This window comes from Raphanus sativus, chromosome 4, assembly GCF_000801105.2.
Source record: "Raphanus sativus cultivar WK10039 chromosome 4, ASM80110v3, whole genome shotgun sequence".
NCBI classification, from domain to species: Eukaryota; Viridiplantae; Streptophyta; class Magnoliopsida; order Brassicales; family Brassicaceae; genus Raphanus; species Raphanus sativus.
This window is the reverse complement of record NC_079514.1, coordinates 39473208-39485956: the sequence shown is the minus strand read 5'-3', so window position 1 is coordinate 39485956 and position 12749 is coordinate 39473208. Positions and strand designations below refer to the sequence as shown.

Genomic DNA, 12749 nt, shown 5'->3' with positions numbered 1-12749 from the left:
GAACCGGTCAACTTTTTGCTTTGGAGGTTTTTTATGATACAAATGTCACTTTGAAGGTTAAAAGTGTTAGTGAAAAAACTTCAAGGTTTGAAGTGCTAGTAAGTGACACTTTGAGAGTTTTTTATGCGATTTTCCCAAATTTAAAATAATGTGGTTGAATCAAGATTTTTAAACTTACTACTCTCACCAAACTTATTACTTAGAATCAAGGTTTCTAAGTTTATTGTGATACTTGTACATGTTTACATGACATAAATATGTAAGATTGTAGTTGAGTCATCCCATTTAACTTGTGTAGATAGATATTTACTTTGAAAGTATCTATGATCTTGAACATGTTTACATGGCATAAATATGTAAGATTGTAGTTGAGTCATCCCATTTAACTTGTGTAGATAGATATTGACTTTGAAAGTATCTATGATCTTGAATGGAATATATTTGAGTACCTAGATTGGCTCTAAGAAGGTTGTAGACAGAACCGATGGCCCTGAAAACACTCTTTAATCATGAATACGAAAATCAAGCATGCTTGCTCCATTCCAACTTATGCAACCAAAAAATATGTATACATCAATGTTTAGAAGTTACGTGATAATCAGACAATCAAGTACCTGCATCAGAACATATATAATAGTGCCTCTAGCCTGAAAAGAGACTACATAGTGTAATGACATTTTTTTCACTTTATAGTAACAAAAAGAACAACAAGTATAAGATAACAATTATTGCGAAATGGAAGGACTCAATAGTTTTTAAAGATCGCAATGGGTTCTACTTCTACTACATTTGGATTTAAAAGATGCTTCATAAATATTTCACAGCGGGATATTGATCGTATTCACGTGGTCACGTCTGAAATATCTATTTTTCTACAGGTTTTTGGATTATGTATGACAAGTACAAATTTGGGTCCCCATGAAGAAGAACAAACAAAAAATCATATATAATCAAAATAGTTTATATGAACAGAGTTGTGTCAGAAGGCAGCCTTTTTCCCTTCTGTCACTCTGCAGAATTGTTAGTCTTTATTTTTTCACCCTCGTGGACCACTTTTGATGTCATTGTCCCGGACCATCACTTCCACACATTATTTCATCTGATTATCAATCAGAATTTATTTCTGGTATCACAACACTGCTGTTATAACTTATATCTGAAGAAAAAAAAATCCCACTTATTAACTATATCATTTTTTTTTGTAAACTTTATTAACTATATCATCTCATTATCAAATATGAATTTGTTAATGTTAATATTCCTAACAATTTTAGTTTCAAAAAAAAAATATTCCTAACAATTTTGGTCGGCCAGCAAACTATATGTTGGCTTTGCATTTATTGTTATGTTATATACAAATTAGCTGGTTGTGATCTAACCAAATTGATTAATTGTTGTAGATGTTGTTGACTTCTTGTTGTTGCATGTCTTACTTGTAATTTGTGGGTCTCCAGAACAAAATAAAAAGATTAAACTATTGAGTGTTGGAATCATAATGCATGTGGCCTTTTGATTCCACTCATTTATTAATACTCAAAATCCTAAAACCTGTTGACTGCTTTTTCAAGTGGGTTTTGATACAAACATAATACTACTACAAGACAAAATTAGGCGTTGTTTAATGTTTATTACATAATAATGATCCATTAAAAAGAACATAATCATAGGAAAAACAAGACAAAACAGAAATTGTATCCTAAAGGTTACAAGCTTTTATAATCACGAAGATGAACATAGTAGCATAAATAGAAAATAGTGTCATATTACATTACTAGTTGAACTCAAAAGATCAAAACCAGTGTCTAAAGAACAAAAGAACAGCCTAACTAAACACATGAATGAAATAAGATATAGAAATTAAAAGTACTTTGTAGTGTATCTCTCTCTCTTAGGTTTTCATAGCAACCAAGGGAGGAATTGAGTCCAAGTTTGGAGGTGTGCTCTTGTCAGTAGTTGAAGACTCTGTAATAGTACGACCTCTATGAGTAGTAGTCTTGGCTCTCATTGGACTAGCAAAAGCCCATCCCCAGCTTCTATTCCCCATCTTATGATGATGATCAACTGTTGATGATGCTGCTGATGATGATGATGTCATAATCATAAACCCACCAAAGATACCACCACATTTCACCATTTCACTCATGGCATCATCAGCTGCTTCACCACCACCACCACCATTACTAATAACCTTTGTGGGTTCTCTCTGTGACTCAATCCTTCTCAAGGCACAATCTCCAAACCCATTAGAGATCCTCTCAAAGAAGTCTCCAGAGAAGCTTCTGCTTCCACACCCAACAGATCTAGACCTCAACACTTTCCTCCCAAAAGAAGATCCATTACCACTGCCAACACTGTTTGTTGGCGTTTCTACAACCACTTTGTTACTAGGACTCTCATCTACTATCACATCAATACCTCCTCCACCAAGGACCCTCTTGGGTGTCTCTGTTGTCTCTGTTCTCTGGTTTCTTGGCCTAGAAGAATGGCTGACTTTTTTAGTGGTGGATGCGAGTTGGTGTTTGGAGGAGTAGAGATGAAGAAACGACCAGAAACCACTTCGTTTCCTCTGGTTGAAACCCTCACCGTAACCAGCAGCCGTTGACTTGCTTCTCTTATAGATAAGATTAGCCGAAGAAGAGGAAGAGGATGAAGAAGCTGCGAGCATACTCTTCTTCTTGGCCAGAAGAAACGGGAGGTTGTTGTTGTTATTGCTGTCCCTTCCCGATGAGAGAGATAGAGCAAGAGAGTTGGTCGAAGGAGAGAAGGCTTTAGGAGGAGAAGAGAGGTGGTTTATTTTAGGGAGAGGGAAAGAGGAAGTGACGAGCTTACCGAGCTTCTCTTGGAGACATAATGGACAGATCCCACCTGGGTTCTTTGTGTAAGGATGTGTTATGCATTGCATCCCTTCTCCCATGTCTTGGTCTTTGAGGTCAACCATTACAAAAGATTAAACAAGGACGTAGGAAAGAAGAAGATGATGAAGAAAAACTAAACTCGTTGATGAGTCCTCTCTCGTTCCTCTGTTTCTGTGTGTAATGAAGGAGATGAGAGAGAGAGATTACTTGTTTGTGAGTGAAATGAGAGAGAGAGAGAGAGAGAGAGAGAGAGAGAGGAGCGTGCAGGGTTTGTAAGAGAAATGCGTCGTCGAGATCCCCCAAGTGCACGTGGGACTTCTGATCTGTACCGTTGCAAACTTCTCTTCTTCTCATTCGTATCTTTAATAAAATAAGTCTATAATTATTTTTTGTTATTATTTTGGAATCCATTATTCCACATGTCTTTCTAGCTATTTTTACCTTGTATGAAGAATAGTTTTATTTCATGTTGTATAAATGACCGTTGATGTTAAAAATATTGGCGTTTTAAGGACATCTCTTTGTTTTTTATCTTTGTAGGAACTAAAATTTAAAACTTGAAGATCTGGTGTATTTGATATCGAGCTGCGCAAATGTGGAATGTAACATCATTATATCAAATTTGATTTTAGGATAAAGTAGTTTAGTCTGAAATCTGAATCTGACTCCAAAAATATAATAATTGATGAATAAAATTTAGTTTAATTCGAGAAAACTTAGAATCTTTTCTAGTCAAAACCCAGAGCATGTCTTAAGCTCTCTCTCAATGATCGAAACTGTAACTTGTAAACTTTGAACTCGTAGTTAAATTAATACCACTAAAAACTTGTAACTAAATCTTTTTTTTTTCACAAAAAAGAAGCTAAAATCTATATCATGTTGGTTCTACTTTCCACATAAACATTGATGGTTGACAAGAAGGAAAAAGTAAATACATTTACTATGCAAAATACCCTAGTTGTTTCCCATGTTATTGCTCTCTTATAAGTCCCGGACCCATGCATGTTAGTGTATTAAATATTACTTATCCTTTAGTTTTGTTAATTAGGAAATTCATCGGCTTCCGTTTGATAGGGGCCAACCAACCATGCAAAAATCGTAGTCACGTCTAAAATGGGATTAACTTATATGATTGAATGTTCAAAAAAAAAAACTTATATGATTTTGAGAGCATTTTTATCATATTATATGGTTGAAGCCGGTCCATGAGTATGCGTAGTTTTATGTTATTTGAACTGCTTATTACTCTCCTGCCGAAAGATATGCTCACTTTCTGGATTAGTCGGGCTTGACCTAGACACATCAATCGTTTTTAGATATTCTGTTGCTCATATCTTTTGAGGGATAAAACATGTGAAAAGTAGACCAAGACATGACGATACGATAAACCAAATCTTATTTCCACATCTTTCATAATCATACGAAGATGTGTAATCTGTAACGTGATCGAAAGTAAGAGACGTAGAGAAGCACACAAAAGGTGGTCCAAAGTTTTGATTACTCGATCGTGTCTTTTCTCTCGTCTAAATTTATTACACAGTTCTGTCTTTATCTTTTGTTTCTCCAATTCTGAATTCTTCTACTTATATGGTCCCCCTCCATTTATGTCATGTTTAGTTATTACGAAGTATTTCTAATTTTATACACATAAGTTCACACATCTTATATCCCTTCGCATTTCCAAATTTTGGACACATATAAGAGGTGTTATTCAATAGAGTAATTTAATAGAATTGAGTGTAATTTAAATCCAGGCCTAAATCTAGTGTTATTGGATTGAGTATTTGCTAGATAGAATTTAAATCCATTGAAATATTCTGTTGTTCAATATTTTTTAGATGTTTTTAGAATTCAATTATGATGGATTTTAATGGAATTCATTGTGTTTTTTTAACTAAAACAAATCCTACCTCTTTTATGAATATTCTGAAGGAAAAGGGACGTGGGATATTTTTTCCATTGAAGTACTTGCATACTTAAATTCCAATACCTGTTTTCAATTCCATGATTCAATAACACCCCCTTAAATCCACATGACATATATGTTACTACTGACTAGAAAAATATTTATTCTGTTATTTAATACATGACATTTTAGAGAGAAAAAAATGGCTACTCTTATGCGTCAATCTTTTAATAATACAATTAAAAAGTCATGTGCTAATCTTTCATATAAACTTTTTTAGTAACACCACTCGATTCAGCAACATTAATATGACGCATACGTTCAATTTCGAAATGAAACTTAAAGTCAATACATATTTGCAAAGTTATTTCGTTTCTTTGAAAAAACCAACATACAAAAAAGTTATGGAGTACGTGACAATTTATAACTTTTAGAAAATCAGCATAAGTCAAATTGATGAAGGACAACATATAAGGGGTTGTTATTCAATCAAGGATATAAGTATTCCAATTTCTTTTTTTCTTGCTTAAATAGTATTCCAATTTCTTTGACATATAGTTTTATTTTATATGGAATAGATAACAATTAAGAAACTTAACATTGACACATGTAAATAATTTTTTGGTATATTTTGACAAATGTTTAAGATCCAGACACATTTTGTTGAACAATACACATTTGAATATATTAAGTACTTTATGAAACTATTGTAATTATTTTGTGAAACTCAATTATTTACATGCTATGATATCTATATCAATAAAATAAAATTCTCTCTATTGTAATCATTTTTGTTCACATCTCACCTTCTTATTGTTTTACTCATATATATATATATATTAACTATTGTTTTCTAATTCTTTTTTCTTTATAATTCTTTTTTGATATGACATCATCTACATATATAGTTAAAAATTATACAAATTACTAATGTTGAACCTATTATAATTTATGCATCTAGAGACATTTTAAAAAAAATAATTGAAAAATGAATGAATATTTTAAAATATTAAACTTAATTTTATTTTAAAAAATAGTCAAAGTTATTTTATTTTAAATCACGAAGCAGCTAAGTTTATTTTAAAACTTTTATCATAAATTAAGATATATTTATATTATTTTGGTCATTTGCTTACCCATTCGTAGGGTTTAGGGTTTAGGTTGGTTTCCGACGAGGTACGGGTGCTCTCCTCTGTTCACCCGAAGATACCAAAATGTCAAGCACCGAGAATACTCGGACCCCTGAATACGATTGGATCACCAATATCTATATCTTATTTTTGTATTTTTCGTTACACCAACACTTACAGAGATGTATTAGAATTGATAATGTATATGTCCACTGTGAATCAGAGATGTTATTAATATTTAAGCGTGTTGACTACGTAAACAGAGACAGCATATGTATATATTTTCACTGAGTACAATGTTTATAGTAATGATAATCAAAATGAAACATTTTTATCAGTAAGTATGGAGACAGATATATTTATATAACTGTCCATTTTCAATACAAATAAACTACAACCCTCATGTTCATAAAGCATGTCTTATTTAGAATGCTGTTACAGTAGTATGTATAAATCTAACTAATATGTATATTTTTATATAGAACAAACAAATATATATAAATGTTTTTTACTATAATTGTTTCAATTATAAAATATACATCCCGCCCGAAGGGCGGGCCGACCCTAGTATAAGATAAAGAATCTAATGACACATTACCAACATTTAAGATCTTTAAGTTCAAGTTTTAATTACAAGTCTTGAATATGACAATAGCTACATCTATTATCATTACATGATCATACCCACTGTGAAGTGTCTAATACATGACATATATTTACACTCACCAGGCTAAGATGTGTACACTAATTGTACATCACAAGAAGAAGACAAAGAATAACTGTACGAACGTTATGATTGGGACCATCTTTTTTTTTGTCTCTCCCATTGATACTTGACCTCTACAAGGGCCACCACACCATCATTTAATGAAATAGTTTCAATCCAAAATATTGCCGCCTTTAAAAAGAAAAGCATGGCCTTCACAGACATCGGAATCCATGAGAAATGCGGGAGGCTTACTTCTCTCCAACAACCGCTTTGTCCGATTTAAGATTCAAAAAGATAAAAAAGAAAAAGATTCAAAGACATCCAGTCCAACAATCTTCTCGAAGAGCGAGAATCGGAGATCATGTTACAGTTGTGAAGAAAATAAAGAAGGATCAAGAGAGAGAATAAATATTAAATATTACAGAGTAACATCCAAGAAAAAAAAAGTAAAATCAGAATAAACTGTTTGAGAGAGACGCGTGAGATAGGAGAGAGTGGAAAGGGGCGTGAGATGCGCGAGTTAGGAGAGAGTGGAAAACATCTTGAGAGAGGAGAGGGGAATGAGAGGAAAATATATTGTCAGAGGAGAGTGAGGAATGAGAGGAAAGTGGATAATGTTTATAATTCTCTATCATTCTTTGTCAGACAAAGTGGATAATGTTTATGTACCACATGCTGATTTGAATATTTCTTTGTGATTTTAGATCTTTAGAGTCCACGATCATTCATCATTCATTAAAATACATTCAATTGTTTATTAAACTTGAGTTCATATAAATAGATTAAAAGGATAATTTTTTTTCTCTTTTCATTAGGCACATAAGCAACATAAAATAGTCAAAATCAAATATTAGAAGAAGACCTTGAATGTTGATAGCGTATAACTGGACTAATTAACTTTTTCTTTATCAAAGAACTAGTTATTTTGTAAGTGAATTGTTGTGATGTACAATTATAGTGCACATCTTAGTCTGGTGAATGTAAATATATGTCATGTATTAGACACTTCACAGTGGGTATGATCATGTAATGATAAAAGATGTATCTATTGTCATATCCAAGACTTATAATTAAAACCTGAATTTAAAGGTCTTAAATGTTGGTAGTGTGTCATTAGATTATTTATCTTATATACTGAATTGTTGTGTTTCATTATTATTGTTTTACTTTTAGTCAATATTCATCCATAACTGCAAATAAAAAGGATATTAATAATAATTGTATAATTTTAAGATTCTTAAAGAAACCTAATTAACATAAAACATAACATGTTGATGGGACAGCGGTTTGACAGAGGAGAGAGGGGAAATGGGCGTGAGAGAGGAGAGTGGTGATGAGGAAAGCGTGTGAGTGAACATGGAGAACAAGGAAATGGGCGAAAGCGGGTGAGTGAACAGGGGAAACGAGAGATGGGAAGACGCTTGAGTAAGACTCGAAACATTTTGTCAAATCAGGTCTTGTCTACTTGTCTTAAAAGATGTTTGCCGACATTAACGATGACCCGTTTTACCTTATATAGGGCTAGGGTTAGGTCAAGCATTAACATGTGTCGATATGTAATTGATTCCAGTTTATTGTCTTGTGACCAGTCCTCTTTTTATTTTGGTAGCTGAAGTCCCTTATTGTTTCTCTTTACCTTTACTTGCTTGATATCTTAGATTTTGCTTCTACGGTCACAAACTTTATCTTTCTCTAAATTCCATCCAAAGAAGCTTTTGGTTGTAAAGTAAGACTTTGGAGATTGACGTTAATAACAATGACCAGAAATTGTTTTTTTGGTATCGACTGTTGCATAATCGGCACTACACAACTGATGATGTTATAGAATGATGTTAGCTGAAGAAAAGATAGAACAATTGGTTTGCTACCTTACAAAAATATTGATTTTTGAATAAAATGGTGTAAGCAGCTGATTATTTAAAAATCAAAATCATAGTAATATAATTTAGGGGGTGGTATTCAATCCATGAATGTAACGGAATCTGAAAGAATTCATAAGCAAAAAAATTTGCAGTAATTTAAAATATTTGATGAGATTTTAATGCATTTAACCAATTCTTTTTATGATGGATTTTAAAGGAATATACATACATTTGATAGAATACTAATTCCTCTGATACAGAAACAATATACTTTTATTAGACCATCTCCAATGGTTTACTCTATTTTAGAGTAGATTTTACACTAAAATAGAGTAACTCTAAAATAGAGTGAAGTTTCTCTCCAATGGTTTACTCTATATTTCACTTTAAAAATGAAATTCTTAAATTTATTCTTTTTTATTTTATGATTGATGTCTTTTACTTACAAACTTTACAAATTGATCCATTATATTTTATACTTCATAAAATTCTTATAAAATATATATTGATATCAAACATTTATTATCTTAAAAATTACATTACATTATATTAAAATATAATACATTTAACTTAAGCATCACCATTAGTGTATCTTTTTACAAATGATCAATTAACGAATTTTGAAGTACTTATTTTTAATGTTAGTATTTGTTTTCTTTGGTTAATTTTATAAAACTATTTTTAATTTTACTGTTTGTTTTCTTTGGCTAATAATAATAAGATTCAATCATTCATATATATTGTGCTGAAGATGTTAATGTGATGTTTGCATAATTAAATTACATAAATAGTTATAAACAAAAAGATTAAAGAATAAAAGGATTAAAGTATAAATAAAAAAGTTTCACTCTATAATAGAGTGAGAAAAGAGTCACTCCAAATATAGAGTAGAAAATAGAGTTACACTATTTTAGAGTAGTATATAGAGTGAGGTTGGAGAAGATTTTACTCTATTATAGAGTTTAGTGTAGAAAATAGAATGAGGTTGGAGATGTCCTAATAGTCATTTTTCACATCCATATATGCAGATATTATTTTTATAAAAACTGATTATATGATATATATACACGTAAATGATTCAACATATAAAATACATAAATAAATGGAGACTATTTCACATACATATATGCAGATATCTATTTTATATGATACAAAAACAAAGATTTTTTTTTTGACATCGGAAATAAAACATCAAACGAACTAGTTAGCAGCTTCTTGGCCAGCGTAAGGAGCTAGCCAAACTGGTGCAAAGCAGTTTACAAACGAGGACCCAAATACACGTGATCTTCCCCCTTTCGCTAGAGAGTCCGCACGGACGTTCAAAGATCTCGGAGTATATGCCATTGAGAAATCACTAAATTCAGTTGATAAGGTTTTAATCTCGTCCAACTCAGGGGCCATGGCTGGTCAATCTTCTTGATCCCTTATCAGCTTGATTAGCTGTTCACTGTCGGACTCAAAACGTACCTCTCTGTTACGTTGCTTCAAGACTTCCTGCTCAAAACAAAGATTTATGAAATAAAAAATGGAGACTTTTGGAAAAAAGGCCATGAACTAATGATAACATAAACAAAAACTTTTTGGTTAACTATACGTTTACTTTCTGATGATGAACGATGTACGAAAGCACACAATTGACCTTATATTTGTTAATCGTTGTTCTTAAATATTCGCCAATTATCATCGACGGAGGTTCTCTTCATTCTTACAGTGCTTTCTGAACAAATGAAAAGTACAGAGATGCTATTTTGTTTTGTGTTTTCCTACGTGCATACAAATCTCAGCATAGATGCAAAGAATTGGTTCTTTACATATCTATAGGTAATTTTCTATTAAATTATATATATAATGCCTGAGTTTTCTCTCTTCTAAGAACAGCCACGTCAGATTATTTTAATGGCTGTGGTCCCATTTATATATTTCTTTTAATTATTTTTGTTTCGACCTCTCCGTTTTCTTTTTCATCGACCCTTCTCCTTCTTCATCGACGTTTTCGTTTCCTTCATTTCAAATCACAAAATATGAACAGGTTGAGAGTAAGATGAATCTTCAGAACCGGAGGATTTAGGTTTTCTGCATTGAAAAAATCGATATCTCTTTTAATATTGAAGATTGCCACTTTTCTCCCACTGCTTTACCACCGCATCTTCCTCCGACCCTGCAACTCCTTCCTACTACAGCAAACCTTCGAAGAGTCATTAACACCACTCTGCTTCATCTGGTATCGACGTGGCTATCTTACTCTTCTCCTTCGTCTCTCTTTTCATGGAGTCGCCGGATCTATCTTCGCAATCAGTTCCTCCGGCAAATCTTCTTCCGTTTACCGTGTGGCGTATCTAAAGACACTTCACGAGTGTTCGGTTCAAGAACGAATCGTGAAGATCGAGAAATGACTGAAGCAAAGATGAAATCAAAGCCGTCTATGACTCCCTGTTCTTGACCTCCTCTTTCATGGAGTAAGGTTCCCTCCTTTATCTATCTCTCTCTCTCCTTCCCCACTCTTTGTTGCTCTTCCTCCTCTGATTCAGACAAAGCTTTTATTTTTGTGGAAAGTACTGTTTTTTTTTAAAGTTTGTTGGAACATGTTTATTTGAGCTTCAATCTCACTGAAATGCATTTGCCGGAACATTCGACGAATCTTATCTGAGATTATAAGTGTCGGCATTCTTCATCTTGATTGTTCTTTGTCTTTTACTACTTGGTAATGATATATTTGTGTGTGTGGGGTTTCAGGCGCAGGTTCATAGGCATGTCCATAACTTCAGGGAAGTACAGCAATGTACTCTCCTCTCCATAAAGACTAGAGGTTGCAGTGAGGACTGTTCTTACTGTCCTCAGTCCTCCAGATACGACACTGGAGTCAAGGCCCAAGACTCATGTCCAAGGACGCTGTCATTGACTCATTGTTGTTGTTAAGAAGGTTCGCTGTTTCCTTCTCTACTCTTCTTTTTCCTCAATGTTTGTCATGTAGCACATTGTGTCGATAAGAAACATGAGAAATGTTCAAATGAGTCTAAGATGCATTGGTGCGGAAAGACGAAATGTTTTAGGATCATTGGGATCCAAACTGGTTTCCATTCTGGTGATTGTCGTGCTGCTTTTAAAGCACTTGGCTCCCTTCTGATCCTGATGCTCTTCTAAGATAATCTTATTAGAATAATACATTGCTTCAAGTAAAATATTGAAATGCTGGTGTTTGGTAGAGATGTCAATGATGAGACCCTACTTTTTAGGTGATATGTAAAACATGTCAATGATGAGATTTTGTAACCTTCCAAATTCTTAACCTTTTGATGTCATTACGGTTACTATAACTAAGGTTACGGAGACATGCTTTGGGCAGAGGAGGAAGGGAATCAATCTCTTTTGGAAGACTCTTCTCTTATTTCTGAGGCTATGGCTCATGAATAGAGCAGCTGTTCAAACTTCGGGAAGATGAGAAGATAGCTAAATGTGCTGCGTCCGGTGAAGCTCCTGATCTGAATGATGCAGGGGAAAACGGTTTGTGGTTTACTAATTAGAAGCAAAAACTGAGATTCTTCAACTTACTATTTTTTTTGTTACTTCTTGCAGCCAAGTTCAGTGTACATCAGGCCATGGCATCCAATGATGAGCATCATGAGGCTTTCCTGGAACGTGCTAAGGCCCTAACAGATCTCGAGTTCACTTATGTTAATTCTTGTCAGGTCTATGGAAACCAGAAAAAGTCTGTGATATCCACAACAGAAGTTGCAACACAAATATTCTGCAGATCATGTCTGAAGTATGATAAATTTTGATACATTTCAATGAAAGTTATCATTTGATTTATGTTCTCTAACAATGTCAAATTTTTTTCTAGGTATCTATCACTGCGGGTTGCTCATGTACTTGTAGACGAGAAGGGAGAGACAGCAGATGCTAAATCTCCTAGGGTCTTCTACTCTTTCTTCTCAAAGGAGGCAAAAAGTTTGATGAGGTACAAGAAACTTGCATGTTCCGCAGTGTGTCAGGGTTGGTAAGGTAACTACCAAATAGCCATGGACGGTGATCCATGTCAGCGACCGTGTTGGCTTGAACACATCCTTCTAAAAGCATAAATCGATTATTGTTAATACAGTTTGTTAGTATACATATGTTATACATATGTTAGGATAATTTGTTGAGTGATCTCTGAACCTGGAACTGAACAACGCTTTTCATGCCCCACATCTTTTAGTTGGTTGCCTATTAGCTAAAGAGTACAATGATTATGGTTCTGTTTTTGAGTTGTCAACATACAGAAATAACGATACAGCATAAATAGAC

At 33.4% G+C, this 12749-nt stretch overlaps 2 protein-coding genes across 5 annotated transcripts; one reads left to right on the top strand and one right to left on the bottom strand.

Annotated features, from left to right (window-relative positions):
• Positions 1–1721: 1721 nt before the first annotated feature.
• On the bottom strand, positions 1722–3185 carry LOC130511063 (uncharacterized). The gene has a single exon (XM_057007881.1). The coding sequence runs from the start codon at positions 2936–2938 to the stop codon at positions 1889–1891; it is 1050 nt and encodes a 349-aa protein (XP_056863861.1). The 5' UTR covers positions 2939–3185; the 3' UTR covers positions 1722–1888.
• Positions 3186–10417: 7232 nt separating this feature from the next.
• LOC108810017 (putative callose synthase 6) lies at positions 10418–12704 on the top strand. 4 transcript variants are annotated; one of them, XR_008944750.1, is made up of 5 exons: positions 10418–10918; positions 11196–11382; positions 11806–11963; positions 12036–12225; positions 12304–12704. XR_008944750.1 is itself a non-coding variant. In XM_057007722.1 (2 exons), the coding sequence occupies exons 1-2, from the start codon at positions 12059–12061 to the stop codon at positions 12461–12463; spliced, it is 327 nt and encodes a 108-aa protein (XP_056863702.1). In that variant the 5' UTR covers positions 11970–12058; the 3' UTR covers positions 12464–12704. The 4 variants fall into 4 exon arrangements, 1 of the variants encoding a protein (XP_056863702.1); XR_001942949.2 differs by having other exon boundaries at positions 10419–10923; positions 11782–11963; XR_001942948.2 differs by having other exon boundaries at positions 10420–10918; positions 11782–11963.
• Positions 12705–12749: the final 45 nt, after the last annotated feature.